This window comes from Lipophrys pholis, assembly GCF_963383615.2.
Source record: "Lipophrys pholis genome assembly, chromosome: 1".
NCBI lineage: Eukaryota > Metazoa > Chordata > Actinopteri > Blenniiformes > Blenniidae > Lipophrys > Lipophrys pholis.
Genome location: NC_137635.1, coordinates 18,826,009 through 18,849,888, shown reverse-complemented (window position 1 = coordinate 18,849,888; position 23,880 = coordinate 18,826,009). Strand labels below are relative to the sequence as shown.

The following is a 23,880-nucleotide window of genomic DNA, read 5'->3' as shown; positions in this document are numbered from 1 at the left end:
GTCACTACAGTGGATTGTTAATTTGCACAATTTCATACAAAAGGTATTACATGAAAAAATAAATGCTAATTCCATGTTTCTCGCTGCGAAATTCAGCAAAGAGTTGAAGGTATTGACATGCCACCCAAAAATCTACTGAACTCAAAACTCTGTGGGATGTGCAGCAGAGTTAGGACCACCCTATGAAAGCCTCACCTCACATTTTATAAGACTAAAAGGTCTGATACCACTGCACAGTCAGACATCTTTGAAGTTCAAGCCTCAACAGGTCTGGGTTGGTTTACTGGGGGGGGGGGATCTATAGGATATTAGACATGTGGTGATGATGCTATAGCTGATTCATACATGTTAACATAACACAGTGATATAACGCTCATCTCCAGGATTAGCTGTAGAGGTCTGTCTGCTGCATTAATGGATAATAGTCCAGTCATTTCCATCAAATCACATAAAAACTTGAACATCCAAGTGCATAAATCATGTTGAGTTCACTGTCAGGAAAAGGCTGTGATTTAAAAAAAAAAAAGCATTAACAGGAGCATGTATTTGCCGAACTCTTTAAAACACCATCATAAACACATTACCTTCACACAATAAAAGTCTTCTTACCTCTCAGTCTCACAAAAACATCCAGGAAACCTCACATATACACAAACCCTTCAGGTATCAAAGATAACCACTGTCCTTTCTATCCCCCAGAATGCAATTAACCATTATGTGGGCCCCTGTAATCTGCCATGTTCGTTTTATTTGCCTTTGATACAGCAGGAGCTTATCTTGCTGGTCTTCACACGGAGCACCGCTTACATCCCCCGGCAATGAGAAAACAAAGTCCTAGTTGTCAAAACTACTCAAACAAAAAAAACTCAAACAATGTGTGTGTGTGTGTGTGTGTGTGTGTGTGTGTGTGTGTGTGTGTGTGTGTGTGTGTGTGTGTGTGTGTGTGTGTGTGTGTGTGTGTGTGTGTGTGTGTGTGTGTGTGTGTGTGTGTGTAAGACGGTGCAATAGTGGAGGTTAGTCATTAACAGTCCATGAGAAACAGATGAGAGGCAATCAGGGATGAGGGGGGAAACTGATGACCTTATTTTTCTCTGTTTGCATCCATGAGCGCCTCTGTTCGAGAGCGAACTAGACGGACTGGGACACGGACAGGGAATCTAATTTCAGGTCATAATGAACAGAGGGAGAAGGAGAAACTGTGTCTTACCATCGTTGCTCTGGCTTCCCTCTCGCTTCAGCATCTGGACCGCCCCCACATACTTCTTCAACTGGACCTTCAGGACCTCATTCTCCCTGCACAGGAGCACACAAACACACCTCTTGAAACCACGAGGACTGAAAGACAGAGGTCATATCAACAAGACGCTGTGTGGATTCAGATTTTACGCACTCGCATATATCCTCACTGTAATCCATAACAGACGGAATGGAAATAGTCATTCAGATAGAAAACATTCATCTGCTGTGTTATGTCTAAGTGAAGATGCGGCTGTGTGTTTACAGAGAACATATATTCTCCAAACCACTCGCAGAGCTGTGCCAAGCCTAAGTTGTTTACTCTGTTTTCTGACAACAAGGACAGTGTGAATCATCCGGTCACCTGCGAGGTGACGGGAAAAAAAATAATACTTGAAACCCAATCCAGGTGGTGGGACTGAGGAAAGAACTCACAGGGATGCAGTTTGTGGAAGTGCAGAGACAAACGGGCAAAAACGCATAATTAACTTTTGAATCTAAATACAAGCAGAAGACAAAACTGGAGCTTGGATATTAACATATTTGTCATCCCAACAGATGGGTGGCTTAGATTCAAAGTAAGTACAACAAATGGCCAGAACTATTCTTATATTCCTGCACACATGATTCATATACTTCTGGATTGTATTACTTTTCACAAGTTTGAGATGGACCCCTTCTGGAAGAATCAGAAGAAACTTTACAGGATATAGTATGTCGCAGTGGGGAAGGGAGAGGCAGTACAAATTTATTGGTCTTGAAAAATCCTTTTCACAGCACTAGCTTTTCCTTTTGATGTTTAGAAAGAAATCATGAAAACAAATCTCGAGTAAATCTTTCAGTTGTTATTGAAACCCAGTGTTAGAGCAGAAATTACTCTAATTGTAATAGTGATTATATATTTAATTGTGCATAATTATCAAATCAGAAATTGCAGACTACACGTGGAAACTTACCAGACAATTTAACTTGGAAGCATATAACTACACGAGAAAGAGTGACTTTTTATTGCATATGAATTTCACCAGTTTGGACCAGATTTGGGCATGCCTTTGCATTTAAGAGTGACAGTCCTCGAAATATACTGTATCAGCATGTTTGATGAAAAACATCCGATTGACCAAAGAGAACCAGTGACAGACCAGGGTTTGGTCTGTAATGCAACTTTCACTCTATTTCTTTAAAAACTATGTAAACGTATTAAAAGAGCTGCCTGAAACTCTTCAGGATGTTCCAGAATAAAAGTGAACAGAACTGTGATGCAGGCCGTATTTCCCTCACATCAATGCCTGACAAAGTGCCTCGTGCCGTCAAAACAGTCGATTGAGCATTTGCTGATGAAATGATTCAAGTCAATTTCACTTCTTACTTTGTATAAACTCTACTAATAAATCATATCAAAAAGGCTGAGAATAAATTAATACAGACAGCTGCCAGCAAATCAAATTTGCAATATAAATTCCTAACAGAAGAGAAGAATTTTTGAAGACCGACAACCTTTGAGCACATCAGTCAACTTCACTTCTTTCATTATGGTTGAATCTGAGAGTTAATGTGGCGATATTCAACATGGCAGCTGCCCCTGAGTGTATTTTCTACAACCAACAATGTAATTCAGGCCCAAATATCTCGAGGATTCCCTTTAAAAACAAGTGTAAATGTCCGTGCTGGATTGTTTTGGAGAACAAGACACTAAGACACGGTGCTAAAGAAACGGAGGCGGTCTCTTTACAAGGCAGAACCGTAGGAACATCATCGACTTTGGGGAGGAAATCAATCAGGGTTGGAGGGCGGCTTTATGCCGTTGGCAGTTAAATTTAACAGTCTTTGTCTTTCCTCTGCACCCCCACTCCACCCCACCCAACCCCTCATTCTCCATGGGTGATTTTTGTTGCCCTGCTTATCAGCCCCCCCATTCACAGGCAACAAAAGAGGCGCCTGCCGGGAGACCCCCTGAAAACACATGACGAGCTCTCAGCGGAGCCGTCCACGTCGTTATCAGGACTGCCTGCAGCCCAGACGCCTTTCCAGCCTGATTAAATTATAGCTAATACACGCCGCTCGCTCCGGAGAGGGAGCGTCTTGTGTGAGGGTTTTCGGGGCGATACGCAGATAAATGAGTCTGCTGCTACGACAGCAGGTAGATTACAGTGTTTTACAAAATGTGAGCGAAGTAACCTTGATGCCCGAAGCTCAGGTTGAAGAACTCTTCATTCCCCAAATGATTTCAGTGCTGTTTTGTGCGATGCAGTCTCAAACATTTCATCTTCACAAAGGTGGAGAATCAATCTCTAAGTGCACACAGCTGTGTAAAATAGTTTTATATTAAAGCCCGTCACAAAGGACTGTGTGTAATGTGTAAGATTATCAAATAGGAAAAAAAAAAAAAAACATGAAACCACTTGTTTTGAAGGATTTGTTTCTTTGTTTCTTTACTTGCTGATAATGAATTTTACACTATTTGAAAGTTTATTCCAACTTTGGTGACACATTTTGAAGAAACAGCGTCTCCGGGATGAGAAGCAGAGTCATAAATAAGTCTTTTTTTTTTTCTTTTTTTTTTTATTCCAATAGTAAACGGCATATCCTGCTTCCAACTCGTCGAATGTTGTTTGATTGAAGTGTGTGGACACATAATAAAAACACTGTCAATTTAAAAAAAAAAAAATTTAATTTACAGAAGCCTTTGTATTCATTGGCGTTGAGATGAGGACTGATGGTAAAGCTGTTGGTAACAAGAGACTTAAAAAACGAGCATCGGTAGCCAAATTTTGCCAATTTGTCACGGCCACAGTCCACATACACCAATTCAGTGCTCATTCTACAAATGCATGGTCCCTTAAATTGTATAACGATTCAAAATATAAATCAAATAATTTTCAAACAATATCCCAATTTTTGTCCAGACAAACGAAATATCCTACCAAACACAAATTCCCACACGTTTGGTGCCATGTTTAGTTGTGAGGAACTTGAGTGTTGTTTGGTTCTGTCTGCCGCATTAGTCACCATGTGAACACAGAGGCCCGCCAATCCCAATCACACTAAGTGATGAAAAGGAGGAACTGAGTCAGAAGAGCATCCGGACTGGTGGCGAAGGAAGAAAATAAATACTTGTAATTGGTTCACCGTTGGTAAAAGATTCCTTGTGTCAATACAAACTGTGGTCGAGTGGCTCCATTAGTACAATCCATTTGAACAGTAAAAGTTCAACCTGGGTGCACCACAAGGAATCAATCAACTTTGCTTTACGTGGAGGTTGTAGTCATTTTTTGGTAGAGATTGTTTGGTTTTTGTGAAAATATAGACATTTTCATTGCGCATACATACTGCGCCACAACAAAGAAAAGTTTAAATTTAAAGCTTATTGTGGCAAAATGAAGAGCAGAAAACACAAATGATAAATTACTAGTTTTATAACATCAAACAAACTGCACGATTAACTGTCTCAAGGCACAAGAGGCAGGACTGAACAATTGTGAAGTGACACCGAGTCTTTTTCGAGCTGCTCCATTACAGTGGACTTTTGTTTTAACACCTGCAAACTATTATGTACGCACGTATATTTGACACCTGTAATGGCACATTAAGACGCCGCTGTTAGAAACTCAGTTACTCAAGGAGACTTTTGTTTGTTCTTGAAAAAGATCTCGGAGAATCGCTGGGCTAATTTTCTCAGCTGTGACTAAACAACTGCCTGAACAAACAATGCTTAATGTGCCCGCGCTCGGAACTGAATTTCTTCTGCAGGTTCACAACAGCCCGATAATGAGCGCGCGTCGTTGAATTATTGATCGCTCAGATACAAGTGAAAGGACTTCTGCTGAAATAACGCACTTGCATTTAATGTGGAAAACACTGCCTGCGCTGGCAAAACAAACAGAAGGTCACCTTGTTAGGTATACTGCTGTCAGCGTCAGCCGTGCTCGCCGCTGACGAGGAGGTGTTGGTAATCAGGAGCATCAGTCTAGCATGTAATTACAGGCGCAGGTTTTAGGGACAGATTCCAATCGCTGCCGAACTAAAGTTCAGTAAATTACACTGCAGCGGCTCTGAGTTTAATCATTTCTACGTAAGCTCCCGATGAACCCTCTGATGCAAATATACTGTATTCTCAGTACTGATGTGAGGTGATGGTGAGAGAGGTGGAGATGAAGGTGGAGATAATCCCTACAGTACATTACAGCGTGCAAATCCAGTGTGAGTGGTCTTGGGGGAAATTTGCCGAGGTGTATGCCGTTACATGCGGGTTACGGAGGAACGTCTCTCTGACGAATTTCCAATTCCAGAAGCGGCCTGACAAAACAGAACCTGGAGGTGTGATATACACCCCACATGAGGCGTGTTGCATCTGTATTGGAGCATCTTCCCTCGGGCGGCACGACTATTCAGTACTAAATCAATACAGAGTTTCCTCTTTTGCTTTGGTTTTTTTTTTTCCCCCACATATGTGCAATAAAACTGGTGGAGAAATAATCCAGCAAGCCTGTGTTCAAATTCAGTTTTGCATTCCGTTTTCCCACAATGACTGTGGGTACATCAAAACAAACCCAGGTCAGTGGAGCAGCATTATTCTAACCCACGGGGCAAAAGTTCATTGATGGATACTGAACAACACTTAACAACAAAGCCCCGTGAGAGGGACATTTTGCAATTTGCTCGACCCCAAAACCCATATCAAGAAAGTGCAGCTGTGTCTCCCGGTTGACTCTTTCCAATTAAGAGCGACCTATTAAATTATTTCATGCTTCTAGTGAACGTTACACTGCTGTAAATACGATGCGTTCGAGCTCGTCTGAGCCTCGGAGTGTCTTGTCTGCCTTCAGGGGCGGCAAATGTTTCAAATGAGCATGTCGAAAAGTTAAGGACTCTTCCTCTCTGTGGCAGAAACTGCATCCGTCGTCGGCTGACACGGGACTCGTCGCAAAGTGACTTCTCATCAAGACCAATAGTTTGAAAATATTGACGGTGTACACGCCAGCTCTGAAGAAATATCCTATTAATGGAGCAGAGTAATAAAACCAGGGAAATCATCCCGTCTCTTTCCGCGTGACACGAGCGAGAAGAATGAACTGTGTTTTGGTTTTTTTTGCACGAGGGTTTGTGATTGTTCGGTGGGTAAAAGAAGCAGCGAGACAAAGGAAAGCAGCGCGCCTCAGAAAAAGATATAAAGAAACAGAGGCTGTTTTGTGTGCAAATGAAGCGAATGGTGAAAGAGCAGGAAACAGTGTGCGCTTGAGAGATAAAGACACTATAAATATTTTGTTTGAAAGAGAGTAAGTTAGTGAAGAGTGCAAAGTTTGAGAGTGTGTTTTATAAAAAGCAAATACTGTAAAACACTATTAGAAAGAGGGTAAAAATGGAGCATCTTCTCTTCTCTTCAAGAACGAGCCAAAAAAGCTATCTCAAGAGAAAAACCTAAACTCAAGCAACACACAGTGATTACTTAAGCTGAATTGAAGCCCTGGAGTGCTTTTTTTCTTGTATCTATTGAACCCCCCCCCCCCCCGCCCATACCCTTGTCTTCATTATCCCAGTGCTCCGTAGTCGTCCTAATGTGCTATAAACACAGCCAAATTGGCTGTTCTTCAGGTACGGTCGGGCTTTGTTAGGAAGCTATAAACGAGAGGTAAAAAGACGCCTTCAGAGGGAGACAGCTCAGTGGCTGGATAATGCTCCTGAGTGCAATTTACTGCTCAGCTTCTCCGAAAAAGAGAATCCTCAGAAGAAAGCTTCTGTGACACACTTTCACAGGTCTAAAAAAAAACCAAATAAAATGCACATATAAATAAGAATATATCCATATAACCACATCCCAGCAACAACAAGGCCACAAGGTGCAGACCTGGGTTATTAACATTTCAGACGCTCCACTACCTGGGCTGAGGAGCATAATTGACTTTCCAAAGAAGGAGACAAAGGCGATGCCCAAACACTCCAGACCAACAAACCAGGGAAGCTCTCCCTGCTGCTCTTCAGAGCAATCACAGCAGACTGCCTGGAGAAAGGCAGCGCTGCCAGCTAAGAAAAAGGCATCTGCTCTCGTTTCTTATCCGTGTGTGTGTGTGTGTGTGTGTGTGTGTGTGTGTGTGTGTGTGTGTGTGTGTGTGTGTGTGTGTGTGTGTCCGCCTGTCCAACCGCCCCCTCTCCCAGTGACGAGGAACCACTTCCTGGCCCGAGCCCACTCGACTGGCCGCCTTCCCGTCTTCCCGCTGCGAGAGGCCTGCTTTCTGCTCTGCCAACCAACGTCTAAAAGGGGGACGAGAAATGGTGGAGGGGAACGGGAGAGTTTCTGTGTGTGTGTGTGTGTGTGTGTGTGTGTGTGTGTGTGTGTGTGTGTGTGTGTGTGTGTGTGTGTGTGTGTGTGTGTGTGTGTGTGTGTGTGTGTGTGTGTGTGTGTGTGTGTGTGTGTGTGTGTGTGTGTGTGTGTGTGTGTGTGTGTGTGTGTGTGTGTTCGTCTCTCGTAAGCGCTTTCGAGTTTGAGGGTTAGACGTTCAGAGTGAGGCCATTTTGGTTTTGGACATCTATTTTTAGGAAAGTTCATGATTAAACGTCTGTAAGCATTACGAGTGACAAGACGTAAATATAATGCACTGACTCAATTCAAATAAATGTAATTTTCAAGAAACACAAGAGGTCCAGTTACAAATTGTGTGTTTGCATGAAATTCCAAATCAAAATGTGCAATCACACATCTCAATTGAACCGCCAGACTTTTTTCTTCTTTATATCTTTTTATCAGTAAAACACGACTGATGTTTGAAAATCTAATTCTGTTTTACAGATGTACCAGCCATAGTTTTTCTAAAAACAAACGTAGCAGTAAATTATATTAAAGATAAAGATTTTAAACTAAACACATTAACAAAATTGGTGAGGAAAATTAACATTGCATTAAAACCCACCTAATGGGGTAGAGATAGCAGGGTCACTGACAGGTATTTCTCTTTGGTTGTCAGGGTTTATACCGAAAAGTAGTCCTCTGTGATCAATATAGAAAACAGAAATTAAGAATTCAAGAAATGTTTGATCAAGTAGCCTTCCTGTTATTCAGAGCTTTAATGTAACTCGTTTCAAAAAGTGAAAGCTCAGAAGTACAATGCAGTCAGGCGTAAGTTTCCTGGGTGATATTTTTACAAGGTACCGTGGGATAAGCAGGAATGCCGCATGCCTCGGGTTTGAAATCTAATGCTGAATGTGTTAAATTGGTGTTTATAAGAGCAACTGTGCTTGTGTTTCTAATCAGAAAATATGGAAAGTTCCATTTCCGGAGACCCGAGACGAGAAAAGCAGAAAGTTCTCAGAGACGCATTGAACCTCCCACCTGATGAGGGACTTCAAGGAATTAAGAGCAGGTGATTTCTGTTGACTGGAATCGCCAAATTCCCCCATCTCCCTTTTTCACTTGTTGAAAACCTGTGAAATAACATCACCATCTTGCCCGCTCACATATCACCGTGATCAAATGAAAGGTGAGTGTCTCGTTCTGTTCTTCCCATTGTGAGAGCGCCAATAAATCCTCTCACAAGGACGACTTTGGGATAAAGTTCACGGTGTGACCCCACGTGAGGTTTGTTACGTGTGCGCTCCAGTCAGGGAGGTCTGACAGTGAGGACGTGGGCTGCTGCATGTCACACAGTGGGAGTGAGGGGTTTACATTATCATGCTATATTTGGAGAAGCGGGGTGAGTAAGGGTCCCCGCTGCACAGCTTTGACTTTCTTGTGTGAGTAAGTCTGCGAAGTGAGCGGCGGCTCTTTTTTAGCCCACTCCCCTCTGCCGGGAGTCCACGTCAGCCGGGATCTATCTATGGCGGCTCGCTCATCCTCCGCCACCCCCGTCGACATCCAGGCTGAAGACGCGCACACGCACGCACGCTCGTGTCTCGTGCACGCACGGATGCCACTTCCTGGGGTTTTGACGCCCCTCTACAATAAGAGCGCTATCACCAGGAGAAGCACTGAAGTGAGCAGAAGGACTCGCGCCGTCTTCCTCGAGCGGCGGAAACCATCTGGCGTCGGAGATAAACATTTAACCTGAACATTACCGGCGGCGGCGCCACGGTTTCAGTCAAAGTTAAGACAATACGTCTTAATTAACCCAACAGCTGTGGAGCGCTTCAGCTAGCTGTCGGTCAACCCCGACTGTCCTTTAGAGTGTGGAGACGCAACCAATCTCAGGGATCGAGGCGACTTGCAATTCACCCTGGGCGTGATAATCACAAAGAATTGTGGGATACATAGCAACGGTTGAGAGTACCCTCTTTCACTGAATGATGCTGACAGCTTCCAGCCCTCATTCAGTGGCGAGCTGCTCCTTCACTGGTATTTATAGACACTATTGATCGAGATTTGGTCGAGAAGGAAAAGCAGCACTTGAGATTTAGCAACAGACTATAGGCGAGGATTGTGTGTGTGTGTGTGTGTGTGTGTGTGTGTGTGTGTGTGTGTGTGTGTGTGTGTGTGTGTGTGTGTGTGTGTGTGTGTGTGTGTGTGTGTGTGTGTGTGTGTGTGTGTGTGTGTGTGCCACAGTCGATTGTACAAAAGAGATAGAGGCAATCATGATCACATGATCCTTCCACACTCGTTTCCTGTCACGGTTTACACTCCATTAAAGTGCTCCATGTGAACGTCGCCACATCGCACAAACCCGCTACTCATAAAATCACACATGTTGAAATTTATGGATCTGGTCAAATTCAGAACGGCACAATTAATGTACAAAGCGCGAAATAATCTATTGCCAAAAAATATACGGGGAATGTTTAGTGAAAGGGAGGGGGGATATATTCTAAGGGGAGACTTAAACTTTAAAAAAACCGAAGGTTCAAACAAAGATGAAAAGCATGTGCGTATCGAGCTGTGGGGTGACTTTGTGGAACAGTCTGGAGACAGAAATAAAACCAAGTGCAAATATAAATCTGATTAAAAAAAAGGTACAAAAAATATTTTGGAACAAGTATATAGAAGAGGAAGTATGTCTCTATAAATAGAATAGTCTCTAAATAGATTAGTGCTGATTGTTAGATTGTAACTAAGTATATGGTATATATTTATTTATGGAGATGTGTGTGGGTGCGGTGTGTGTGTGTGTGTGTGTGTGTGTGTGTGTGTGTGTGTGTGTGTGTGTGTGTGTGTGTGTGTGTGTGTGTGTGTGTGTGTGTGTGTGTGTGTGTGTGTGTGTATATATTTATAAGGATATGTATGTAGAATATTTTGTTTTTGTAATTATATATTTATATAGATATGTCTGAAGTGTTTATATGGTATCAATTCATATAGTTATGTATAAAATGTATATATGGTATATTTATAGAGCTGTATTATGTAATTATAAGAATATCTATGTACAAACTAAAGAATAGGTAATAAGGGGTGGGAAATTAAAAAGGTTTTTACTTCTGCCCACTGCTTTTTCAAACAATGTGAGGTGTTTTGTTATGCATCGGATCTATGTTTATTTTTACTTTTTCTTTTTGTATGTACAAATAGTTACGGATTTTTTTTAATACATGTTCAAAATAAAAAGTCTAATAAGGGCCTTTTAAATAATAATTTAAAAGGCCCATCAGCCACCATGCGGTCCTCTCCACACACAACGAGCCCCTCAGCTCCAGCAGTCCCTACACACTTAACTTGAGTCACTCGATCAATCCGAGCTGGTGGTTTGACTTCCTGTAGGAGGCTCCTATCTCAACACTTTCTTGGGTTTTCCATTTAGACCGCTCGAGGATGACTAATCATCTATTTTAAGGGCCTTAGGGCTCGACTGAGGTCTTGGGAGGCACAGCCAATATGCCGCCGAGGCAGAGGTGACGCAGTCCACTTCCAGGGAGGCTGTGAGTGGTTGATTATTGGGATGTATATCTGGGTGTGTTAGTGACTTGGAGAAGGAAATATAACACAATGAGGGTGAAACACGGGAAGGGTCTGACCTTTCTTCTCCGACTCATTCAATTGACAGTGGACCGAACAGGATGTGGAGCCTTAATGGGGATATTTGCACCAATGCAGTTCCTGTACCCTTCTGAGTAACGCTCTTACCATTAAATGGTGCGGTGGTAATTACTGTGATGATGTGTAAAATGGTGACGCAGCTACTGTAGGTATGAGACACAATCAGCAGCAACAAGGCAGTTTTAATCACACACACACACACACACACACACACACACACACACACACACACACACACACACACACACACACACACACACACACACACACACACACACACACACACACACACACACACACACACACACACACACACACACACACACACACACACACACACACACACACACACACACACACACACACACACACACACACACACACACACACACACAAGGACCTCTGGGCTGTGGAGAGCGCTCAGACAATGTCTCCTTCAGCTCAGATGCCCAAACTGCTTTTAATGAAACGTGTACATGGACAAATAAACAGAAAAAAATTCACAAGCTATCTCATGGGTATTTCACCCAAAAAGAGCCCATATTTCTTTGTTGGGATATGCAAGATTAATTGGCCAAACAACATTTCACTAATTAGTACCAGAGAAATTTGGATTGTTTACATGATTTTTTTTTTTTTTCTTGCGACAATGGTGCTCGGAGCTGCTGAAAAGGCAGCTTTTTGAAATCGGCTCCCAAGACGGAACTTTCTGAAAACAATCTGACTCCGTCTTCCAAGGAAACGGGTGGAAAATGCAACTTTTCGCAATTGCTGCTACTGCTCATGCACACCACAGCCATAGTAAATAGTTTTTCTGCACACTATGAGTCGATGGACAATAACAACAATGGCGGCCTCCAGAGTGTTATGACTCCCAGTCCAGATTCTCCCGGGTCGTTTTATAGTTGAGTCACCTGGAATACCAATCTAACTTCAACATCCATTACAAAATCCCATTAATAGTACCCTCTAGTGGCCCTACGTGAAAACTATATAGTTTTTTTCTGCTAATGTCATTTAAATAAACATTGTTTTCAAAACATTGTTGTGTAGACACGAATGTTTTCTGAAATGAAAACTCCAAAAATAACACATTTTCACTTGAAGCATTGTCATATAGATACGGCCCGAGTCAGTTAAATCATACAGTGTTTGATCCATCTGCAAGACAATTTAACTTAAGTTGGGCCTAAAATGTCGTCAAACAGCAGTTTACGTCAGCGCTCACGCTGACTGAAAATTTGTCTTTGTCAGGAAACAAAAATGAACCACAGTAATGAGTAACCACATTGAACTCCAGCGTTTGAACAATAACCTGCACAGAATGACAGATGCTGCTCGCAGTTTTCGCCACATTCATTTCATTCCCCTTTATCCAGACACGATTTAATCCCACGAGGTCTGAGAGGACAACACCACAGCGGGTATTGTAATATGAGGCTGTGCATAACTGCTCTAAAACAACGCTTATTTGAGACTATTCAACAAAATTTCAAAAATAATTTTTGTTTGGTTGCCAGGGACGTGCCTTATTTTTTTTTGTGACACAGATGCAACCAAGCATACTAATAGCTGTGTCTCCACTACCATCATTATTAATATCAATAACCATTATTCCCTGCTGTGACTCCGTTCATCTACATTACATAAAAATAGAAAAATGCTGTTATGTGCCAGCAGGGAGGTGATGGGTTTGAGGTCAACACCGATCAACCATTATAATATCAAGTGATGGCATTCCTGACTTCTGCTTCACAGCGATCTACACTCGGGGGGAAAAACCTTCCCACCTACACCAACTTGAAAACGTCTTCCAGGTCACGTCAGACATGCTGGAGCGCCTCCATAAGTACAGACACTTATTCAAACATGTTTCCTGTTGATTAACATAAACCACAAATTACGAAGAACAACTTTTTGGTTGCAGATGTCACTTGGGATTTGTTAAATTTACTTTAGTTTTAAGCATTTACTTGACAAAGAAAATTCTTAATCACCTCTTATGAAAAACAAAAGGTTTTCGCTCTCTTTTATTTGAATTAGATGGATGAAATTAGCCAAAATATTGCTGTGGCACAGTTTTTCAGAGTTAGTGAGGCATATTTTCAGCTTGATTTTTCTATATTAACAAGATAAACACATCTAGAACACACTCTATGTTCCTAAATGAATGACATGAGTCCATGTTAAACTTGGCACCAAACCAATTCTTAACGTCTTCGCTAAATGTCTGCCCTAAATTCAGATGTCAAAAGACACAAAAGATAAGCAGCTTCAACATATTTTTCCAAGCAAGGAAAAGCTCCTGGTTAAATTTTGAAGAATCAGCTTAATTCAAAAAAACAAACGGCAAATTTCTAAAATAAAAAAGTGCACTTGTTTTATTATATAACTTATTTTATAGAAATGTGTCATTATTTTTGTTCTTTTTCACCAATAATGACACCAATAATGTGTCATTATTGGTGAAAAAGAACAAAAATGTTTATTGTAATGTGAATGCATTATGCTTCTTTAGACTGTGGGAGCTTTGCATTTGTTATTATTGACTTGAATACAGATTCTAAAGCACCAAAACATACATTCCAGAGTTACTGGGACCCTCAGAATCTCTACCTGAACAGTAATAAGGAGGAGACACTCAGAAACGTGAACCCTTGTCGACAGTTTCATATGGGTTTGAGCTCAAAAACTGGCTGTACAGTAGGACCACAATCTGCAAAAAAGATTCTCTCCCAGCATGCAAAGCTTTGCAGTGCATCACTGCATGCTTCACTGAACAATCTATAGGAAATATTCCTAAGTGAATTGGTCATTCTTGTGGTGACAATAAATAGGCAGGAGTTGTGAAGACATCCCAGCTGTATCTCACCTCGCCAGCGCCTGGACTTTGGCCGAGTGTCTCTCTTCCAGCTCTGCCAGCTTCTTCTTCTGCAGATCAGTTTCCTGCCTCAGGCCTGCAGAGTGCTCCATCTCACCGTCCAGCAGACTGCGCAGTGACCTACAAAGCACGTGCAACACATCTCCAGTCTGTCACCATCACACTCAGGCATCAATTCAGCTCAGGACTGAACCCCGCAGGTCCAGATACAATAAATATTACTTCCATAAACAGCGGATTAGATAAACAGCATTACATTTATTTGATTGCAGTGATAAAATGGTGGCTGTACTACGTTTAAACCCTGACATGAGACACTTAATCAACACATCTGTGACTGCAGGGATGTAAATTTAATACCACAAGTGTTTATCAATAGAATCTGAATGCTGCTTGGCAGGAAATTCACATTAATGATGATTAACTACAAAGAGGCATTAACATAATACTATAATCTCAGGTTATTCAAACAGGATTTGGTGTGGGTTGTTTATAGCTGCTTAATAGAGCGTAAATCGCAGTCTTCCGAGGACTAAAATGCTCAAAATAAAATAAACAACAACAACAACAAAATGTTACAACCAGCAGTCGGCACAAAAAAGCATCTCGTCTCTCGATAAACGGAAAACCAAGCTATTTTTACAGTAAGGTCATCAGATATCATCTTCAGGTCCTGGTGTGAGTATGTGTGTATTTGTGCTTGTGTGTTGGTGGGGGTTGCAAGCAGCAGATAAGCAGAATCCATCCCAACATACGTATTCTGTTCCTCCAGCTCGTCCTTCCTGTTCATCATGGCTACGATGGCCTGACGCAGCTCCACTGCAGAGGAGACAGAGCGGGGTGAGACTTCTGCTCTGAAACTACTTGAAATACATCAAATGCACATATAAACAGATGCTACACAGAGTAATATACATAAACTAATAACCAACACTTTTCAGAAGGAGGGAAAGGAAAGAAAAAAAAAGCATCCCACACACTTCCTGGATTATTGCTACTCTTTTTACACCATGCCAAAGCAGATAAAATCACGTTTCACCTTCTTTTCCAGCTGACAGCAGTCATACAGAATGATATCTATCTACCTCAGAGAGTTTAATTGCTGCAGTAAAGCATACTGCTCTTTTTTCTTTTCTTTTTTTGGAAGCTTCTATCAAACATTGAAGGAAAACTCCTGGCTGCCGTTTGTATTAAACTTGAGTCTCAAAAACCATTAAAGTGAAGTCAACTTGGCCATTACAGTCACAAAATAAAACAGTTATCGATGAATTACACTCCGCTCGAGCTTCATTTAGCAGCCGGGCTATTGCTGCGGGTAATAATGCTTTTATGCTACTCAAATGATTATTGGATTGGTGAGACGCTCACTCGTGTATTCAATCCACACAATGCGGGAGAAACACAATGTCAAATGGTCTTGCGCCTCCTTTGGGCGTTTGTGACTTGACTTCAATTATCACCATCACGGCTGACAGCTGTCAAAAGGAGGAGAAAACCTTTCATTTTGGAGGCGCTCATACATTTGAAACCCCATTGAACGCATGCATTTATTCAGCAATCAGCAGCTGACGCTGCAGGACAGATCACAGAGTCACGGAGAGTCATGTCCTACATAAAAAACCCGACATAACAAAAAGGTTTTCAACTTATGGTAATCACGAATTGTCTTTTCCTTCCTGACATAACAAGGAAAATGCTGGTTGCTTTAAAATTGGTTGCAGTGTTTATTTTATTCTCGGTCTGTGTTAACAAGACACCCTCAGCAGTTTAATTCCAAATTAAACTTTTGACCTGATGCTGATGCACGAGGTGAAGTTAAGGGATTACCAAAGTTATTACAGCATGTTCCTGAGGGGGGATAAAGTGAGCACAGAGTTTTACAGCAATCCGACCGGCAGTTGTCGAGCCGTTTTCACTTTACAGCTCAGCGGGAGAAAGAAAAATCTCAGGGATCACGCCATGACACAAGATATGGGAAGAGTGAATGTCAAACTTTTATGGCAGTGATTCTCGTACATGTTGACATTTTCTTGTTGGCGGTAGAAAAACTTTAACATCCTGATGGCTCAAGATAGGTGAAGGGCAACTTTTATCACCGCGAAACATTTCAGCCTCACTACCAAGTGGCATAACTCTGAGCAATCTGGCGACCTCGAGAGTGGCAAGAGTCAAAATGCCTTGACAATGACAACTGGACAATAGGATGAAGCAACATGAGGCATGGGTAGCACATAGAAAGTCTGATAAATGTGCATCATAAGCCTGGAAAAGTCCGTTGTCACTGTGTGACGCTCACGACAAGTCTCTCACAGGGGAAACCTTGGGTCCATGAAATGTGTTAACATTGTGAGTCACTTGTCACTGGCCACTTTTAGGAGGATGGTTACGACACCCACAGTGCAAAAACGACCGTGTTTCTCACAGTGTTCCCGGGGGGAGAGTTCAGGCTGCAGATTCTGCTCCTCAAATTCTCAAGATTTTCCATCTGAGCTAATGTTTGTGGGATTGTGTTTGACCGACGAGGGTCCAATCAAAGACTCTTCTCAGGTGACGCCATGCTGCTCTCTTAGAGGCCGTATGTGGTTTTGTATAGAAACATGAGAAGCCTACATTACTATAGATGTTGTCTGGACTGGGGGAGACGTTCAAAAATGCCTATATACTTTTCAGCATTTATGGTTCCTTTCCTGATGTATAGAATGCCCACACCATGGGAATTAATGCTTCTCTGTCCCACCCTAGATGCAGGGTTTTGAACGATCCTCTCCTCTTTAGTCTGCAGGACTCAAATGTATGAAACGTGTTACTTTCAGCATCTTATATGTTATAAATTCTTTACATTTCACTCATGATTGAAACCTTTTTGGAATTAAGGCTGTATCATCGCCGTCACGTGTGTGTTGGTGTATTTTCAGGCTTAAAGCAGCACTGAGTTGAACTGTATCATCTGTCACCTCAGTCTGCTCGCAGTGTGCTACTGACTGATGTTAATCTCCGTGCTGATGTTGTGGACGGATTTGGGCCAGCTTGTGTGGTAGTACAGTGACTCATCCTCACAGTTATGCATGAAGATGCACGTGAAGGTTTCGAAGATCCAAACGAGGCTGTTGCAAGGACATCTAAAAATACTGAAGTGCAAAATAAATGAAAGTTCATCTGCACATTTCCCACACATGTAGACCGCTACTCTGTTTTCATAATTAATGAAGGGCGTCAATGCAGCCCCAATTACAAGTAGGTCTCCTTCAGCCCCGATCTAAGTGAGAGGAAGAAGAGAGAATGACGACAAGTGTGATGGAGAGCACAGCGAATTTGAGGAGAGAAAAAGTCCGTTATCACCAAGGCTCCTTCTCCACATCAGCAGGCCAGGAATAAATGTGACCTTTTAGTCTGACCACGCGTTCACAGCGGGTGCCACAGACAAATCATTAGGGACTTTGGCAGAGCCAGACACCCCTCCATCCTCACAGGGGAACGTGGGCAAATCACACCAGAAGTGCATGGTCGTGCATGGAAATACATATGTATGCTATGCTCACACACGTTGGAGCCCCATTTAAAAAAAGAGACGACAGCGCGTGTTTGTTGAGAGCGTGCACAAGCTCGTTGCTCCGATAATAGATGCATTCTTCTCGAGCCCAGCAATGTAATCGAATCGCCTTGTGAATTATAGACTCCATACTCTCCAATCAATGGGCTGCTTGGCTCGGTCAGATCTGGATGGAACAGCTGTAGGAGAGAACAAGCTGCACACTTTTTTCCTCTTTCACACCATTTTTCTCAATCAGCTTCTTCAGAAGGGACTCAAAATATATTATTTGTATATGTTTACAAAGCCCTAATAGAAGAGAGGGCAAACCAAGTTATCTTTAACTCTAAATAGGCACACTTCTTCATCTGGTGCAAATGTACCTATTCATAGAGGGTCTCAAGACTCATTGTGTCAACATTTCAGCCAATCAACGGCTGATTTTGATTCCTCACTTATGGTTTTCACACACCAGGGGTGAGACAAACACAAAAACACATGATGTGCTTGAGCATTTCACAACAAATCTATTTGCAGCAGCAGATTGAATATGCCCCCCCAAAGAAATTTAAATTCACCCCCAACAGCTTGTTCATAAGACTTAATAGATTCAACTTTAACAAGTAGGGATGACCTTTTCTTTCACACATGCACCAATTCTGCAGATACACCCATCAACAATTATATCGCGGGTCCAGCACTATGCTCCTCATATGTAACGGTCTAATTTAAGTTTATCAGAACCAGCATTAACTTCAGCAGCAGTTTCAGTGTTATTCATTTTACCTGCCAGTAGTCACAATGTTATGGCTGAAGAGTGTATCTATGAGACAAGACAAGGCCTTTCAGGTGGTGGTTAGGCAGTAATGAGACTATTTTGCATTATATAACAGGTTACAAGTTGCTATTTGGTAAAAAAATGTTTCTACTGTGTAAGGTCTACAACACCACAGCTATCATAGGTGAACTTGCTTTACAGGCCCAGTGAGGAAAAATATTTAAGACCATAGTGCAGGAGAGAATAAATACAGAGTGAATACTTCCCATGAAACTGCTTTGTGATATTAAATACACTCCAAGTATTTTTCCTTCGAGTTACTTTCCCCCTCAAACCCGTCCTCTCTTGTTCTTCCTCTGTGATTTCATGCGGCTCCCCGAACAACTTTGCTCAAACCTCTGGAGAAGTATTGCTTTGGGTTAGGCGAGTGGGTGGAGAAGAGCAAAGGCAACAGAGCCAGTGATAACAAGGGCAAAAGAGAGGAAGAGGGAGAGCTTTCCTCCCAGTAGAGAAAAACTTCTTGATTTTCACTCAAAATGTAAAAATCTGTTTTGACTGCGGTGCGCTCTGGTCTATTGAACCAAGTGTGCGTAGAAATTGGCATTTCTGCCTGGATTTCTCCTGGTGCAATGGGAAGGGAGCCTGTAGAGGAGCTCTCTGCACTTCAAATCTGAGGGCGTGACTCCTAAAAGTGATGTTACAGAGATTTTACAATGTTTCACAGAGAATTTGTCCCCCCCCCCCCCCCCCCCCCCCCCCAGGTTCACTGATATCCAAAATACTTTCCCCGTCTGCTTTCAGCTTTTACACAAGCTAATTGGAGAGAACGGTGGTCTCAGTTTGACTCCTTGTGAGCTGCTCTTACGGAAGGTTAACAGTGCGAACGACGGTCCGGACTCTCCGCGTTCGACCTGCTCCACTCACATTTCCTCTCCTGTCCCCGTTTCTGCGGCTCAGACACGTTTAAACTCCTCCAAAACATCAAACAGTGTTAGTATGAGCCTTCAGGGGTCTAAGCTCCGATTAGCTTCGGGGCACTGAGCACAACACCAAGAGCACGATGCAAGACCACAAACATGTGTGAACCTCGAGATACAATAGAATAGAATAGAATAGAATAGAATAGAATAGAATAGAATAGAATAGAATAGAATGACTATTATTCCCAGAGGAAAATTATTGATTTGGTCACACACAGAAAATCCTCATTACGTGTGTTCTCTTTTTAACACATACCATATATGATTTAAATAACCAGCACTCGCTGGTAATCCCATATTCTGTGACACTTTTCCTCACAAGCACATGAGTGGGCATAATACTGTATATACAGTAATGTGTGCGTACACTAGACCAACACTGCCACCTGGTGGATTATTGGAGATCATGAGAACGTTCACAACTTTACTGGCAATTTCATCAATCTATCTGCAGGGGGAAAACAACAAGGTTTGAAAACACCAATCAGCAAGTTTGATTTAATTTGCTCGAGACAGCAGCAGGGGTTGGAATGTTCCAGACAAAGACATGTGAGGACTTCGAAAGGTTTCATTACCATCGCAAACTTCTTGCTGCCATACCCTGAAAATTGAATTGTCTTCCGATCAAAGCTCAGGAAGACGTGGTAACTCAACAGTTGTGATTGTTGCGGTCATATCTGATGTAAATCATTTGTGTTTGATTCAATTTCACCTCAACACTGAAGTGGAGCACAGAGTGTTCACCTGTAATGACTTGTGACACTGGGTTTGTTAATTATTCTCTGTCTGTGCCCTGATTATGTTTTCCGCTGTGAAGATAAACAAGATTACAACCAATCTTTGGGCTGTGGCAGTGATTTCTAAAGTGCAGGCTTTATTGCCCCTCTCAGGAAACTTAAATGGCTCATTCGCAAGAACAAAGATTGTGTTCGTGTCTGAAAACCCACAGAGAAATTGAAAAATACAGTCTGTAAAAGAGCAGTTTGGACTTTTGTCACTTTGTTGTGTCAAAGATTCACACGTATCGGGGATCAGCATTTAATCTTGCATTTAGTTGGGAAGGATCTGTGGCTCTTGAACTATAATAAATAATATAAAAGTGTGTGCATTTGTTTAAAATGGGTGGAGCTTGTTCTTCATCTGTCACACCCTCTCACTGGCAGACACGCCCACTTTCCTTCACCATGTGCACGTTCGATGGAGTAAAAATGGAAATTTGATATATTGCAATTTTCTCAGTAGTAAGAAAGTCCTGGTATGAGTTTTCGATGTGGAGATTGCACGTTGCATCCTGTGTGTGGGTTTTCTCTGGGTACACTTCCTTCCTTCCACAGTCATGCACCACATGCAACATTGCCCAAGGTGTAAATGTGATAGACCAACAGACTCTTCATCACCTGACCTTCCTCCATTCAAAGTTGGATAGAAGGTTCCGGAAGATGGCTGGATAGCTTGCACGTGTTCATTACAACGGTTTGCCATCGTGTTTGCTTGCGTGAGCATGACTAGAAGAAGGTATAATGTTTCCGACATGCAAAAACATGCAATGTGGTGGAGTTGCCAACGCCTCATCAGGTCTTGTTGAGAGTGACAGTGCCACGTTCAACCATTTAGTCCAAAACCATTCAGAGAAGAGCATAATTGCTAACAATGTGCATTAAATAAACAAAGCTGCCTCTCTATATATATCTGAATGAGGAAATTTAAACATACATCTTCCCTATGATGTTCAATAGTTCCTAAAACTACAAAAAACATCTTCTTCTGACTGTCAAGACTGAAAACATGAAATCATAAAACAAACTTTCAACATCAGCAATTGTCAACCGTCACATTCCTCGCGTTGCTATGTTTTTTTGTGAGACATTAATAACATCTCTGGATGTATACCAAAGAAAACAGCGATGATCATTATTGTTTTGATAAGGAATGTACCAGACATGAACGTGCATATCTGGTTGGATTGCATGTTTTTTTTTTTTTGTTTCCACTCATTCCTTTGATTTTCACTGTGGCATCTCATAGCAATGACTGACATTCTGTGCAACGACGACGACGACTGCTCGGCTGTTTTGATGCGGTCTCACATGTCTCAGTCTGCGATGATTCACACAGCAAAAAAATAAAAATAAAAAATAAACTGGCTTGGAACACACGGAACCAGAAAAGTGACAGGGAGAAGATAAATAGTAACAAGCAAATGGATGGAAAACAGAAAACACTCACCCACTGTCATGGACTCTGGCAGGCCAGGTGTTGGCAGCACGGTGGAGAGCGGCGCCGAGTGCGCCGGTGGGCTGGACTCCATACTGAGACAAACCATGGGATGAATCGGGGGCTTGCTTTACTGATTTCAGACATTATTTTGGATAGAAGCTGCAGGCTGAAGCATTTCAGTTTTGTGACCGACACATGGCTCTTGTCTGAGCACTCACTTGAACGTCAGCTGTGACCTCTCGCAGTTCCCCACCGAGCCCATCGAGTCACATCGTGCAGGAAAGGCGGCGGTGTCCTCCACGGAGCTGACTGAATCAAAAAGGGAGCGAAAGTGAAAGTAACTGAGAAAGTCCCCATTTTTCCAGTGAAGCTGAAGCCGCGGCAGAAGGAAGGTTCAAACAGAAAGAGCAACTGCAGAAAGGAGAGGGTGGATCAGTGAAGAAGAAACTCCAGAGCAAAAAGACACAGAGTTTATGAGGAACAGGTTTTTACGAGACAATCCTGTGTGTTTGTGTTTGAGCACCTGGTTGAGGGTCCGCAGGGCTCAGGGGGATGAGGATATCCGAGCTGCTGCGCTCCACCATGACCTGGATGGGACTCCATGTGGACACACTGGACAGACTGCCCACCACCACCCTGCAACAAGACCCGTTCAAGCTCAATGAGGACGGATGTGGCTGCATGAAAACCTCATCTGCAGCACAATAAGGGAGGACGCGGTTATCAGTCACAGTATAACTAACAGTTAGAATGGCCAGTATATAGTCCAACTGTTCTGAATATTGAATAATTGATGGGAAATATTGTTCAACATCAGACAAATCGTTCCCATCGTTCTCCCCAAAGATGACAACACGAACAACATGCTTGTGGAAATATGGTGGAAGGAGGCCTGTCTGAGCTTTTCAGAAACTTCAGCGAGGACTCCAGTCGAAGTGGTTGTAATTTTCTTTTTAACCATCTAAACATGGCAGAAGAACTTCTCTGAAGAGGTCAAATTAAAAGCTTGAAAAACTTTTTTTGAGCTAGTCTTATGTAGTTTTATCCTGCATGGTCATGAGTTATTTCATGAGGTCGGAACTGTGTAAATCTTTACAAATAGACCCCAAATCTTTTCTTTTTTTTTAATCTCAATGATGAAACTAGCCATGTTGTGGTTTCTTTTATAAAACTTTGTGAAATTACTTCAGGGCGTGTTTGAATATGTATTTCAGCAATGTTAATTGCAAATGTTTAAATGTTTGTCACAGTTTTTCCCACAAAGTCTGACACTTTGGGTTTCACAGACAATTTGAAAGGACTAAAATGAGACATGAGATGATAATGAAGTTCATTAATCAAAGGGCCAAACCACAAAAACAACTTTCTTCTGTCTCAGTCACATATGCGCCTGTGTTTGTGTGTGACTGCGAGTGTTTTTTATGATTGCAAATCATATGTGATAAATATGTGAATTGTAATAATCACCTGCCGCGGCCAGTCATATGAGTAAATAGATAAAGACAGTATTTGTAGAAAAAGATCAATTTTATAACATTTTACTCACTGATCCGAAGGGATCCTCTCCTCCCGTGTTTGTGCTCGGGGTTTGTACATCTCCTCTTCCTCCTCCTCCTCCTCCTCTTCCTCCTCCTCCTCATTGTCGATACTTTTGCTGTCAGGCAGAGGGGGTGTGGAGGTGGGAGGCGTGCGGCACGGGTGGGGCGATCCAACCCAGCCGACGGTGCCCGGCTCGTCCAGCCCGTTCTGGGCCGGCGACCCCGACAACACTGGCTGCAGAGGGTCGATCCCCTCCTCCACGCTGCTCTGAGCTGGAGCCGTGAGACTCTTCCTCATGCTGCCCAACTCCTCCGCCTCCTCCTCATCCTCAGCGCCACCGTCCAGGTCGTCGTCGAAGGAAATGATATTGGTGATCTTCTTTTTCCTCCGTCGCTCTTTCCTCAGTCCTGAATCTGGGTGGGAAAAGATGAAAAGGAGCTGAACGAGAGGAAAAAAATAATTCAATTTGCAGAGTTGACTTAGGAGGAGTAATTCATTAGGACACCTTCCACCTTCCGTCTGATACAGCAAAATGTAGTACTGGTGACATCAGCGTCTTTACCCAAGTTAAATCTTATCTCCTTGTATGCAGCAATCTAAAGAAAAATCATTACTCAGTCTAGAAACTGCAGAAAGTTGGGCTTTAGACTTCCAACTGGATAATGAGAGAAGTGGTACTTTTATTAAAAAATTTTAAGTATTCGCTGCATTTTATAGCAAATAAGGTGAGTTGAATGAATTGCACAGTTCTTCAGGTAGTTGGAA

The 23,880-nt window shown here is 42.3% G+C and overlaps 1 protein-coding gene across 1 annotated transcript in view; it reads right to left on the bottom strand.

The window, feature by feature from the left end:
- Positions 1 to 23,880, bottom strand: part of snx29 (sorting nexin 29) — a 148,696-nt gene that overhangs the window by 116,619 nt on the left and 8,197 nt on the right. Inside the window, exons 8-14 of the mRNA XM_080465411.1 lie at positions 23,123 to 23,528; positions 22,100 to 22,212; positions 21,795 to 21,885; positions 21,586 to 21,668; positions 14,828 to 14,891; positions 14,064 to 14,192; positions 1,208 to 1,293 (exon numbers count right to left, since the gene is read on the bottom strand). Of these exons, the coding sequence (XP_080321537.1) occupies positions 1,208 to 1,293; positions 14,064 to 14,192; positions 14,828 to 14,891; positions 21,586 to 21,668; positions 21,795 to 21,885; positions 22,100 to 22,212; positions 23,123 to 23,528 (972 nt within the window). The remainder of the gene's footprint in view (positions 1 to 1,207; positions 1,294 to 14,063; positions 14,193 to 14,827; positions 14,892 to 21,585; positions 21,669 to 21,794; positions 21,886 to 22,099; positions 22,213 to 23,122; positions 23,529 to 23,880) is intronic.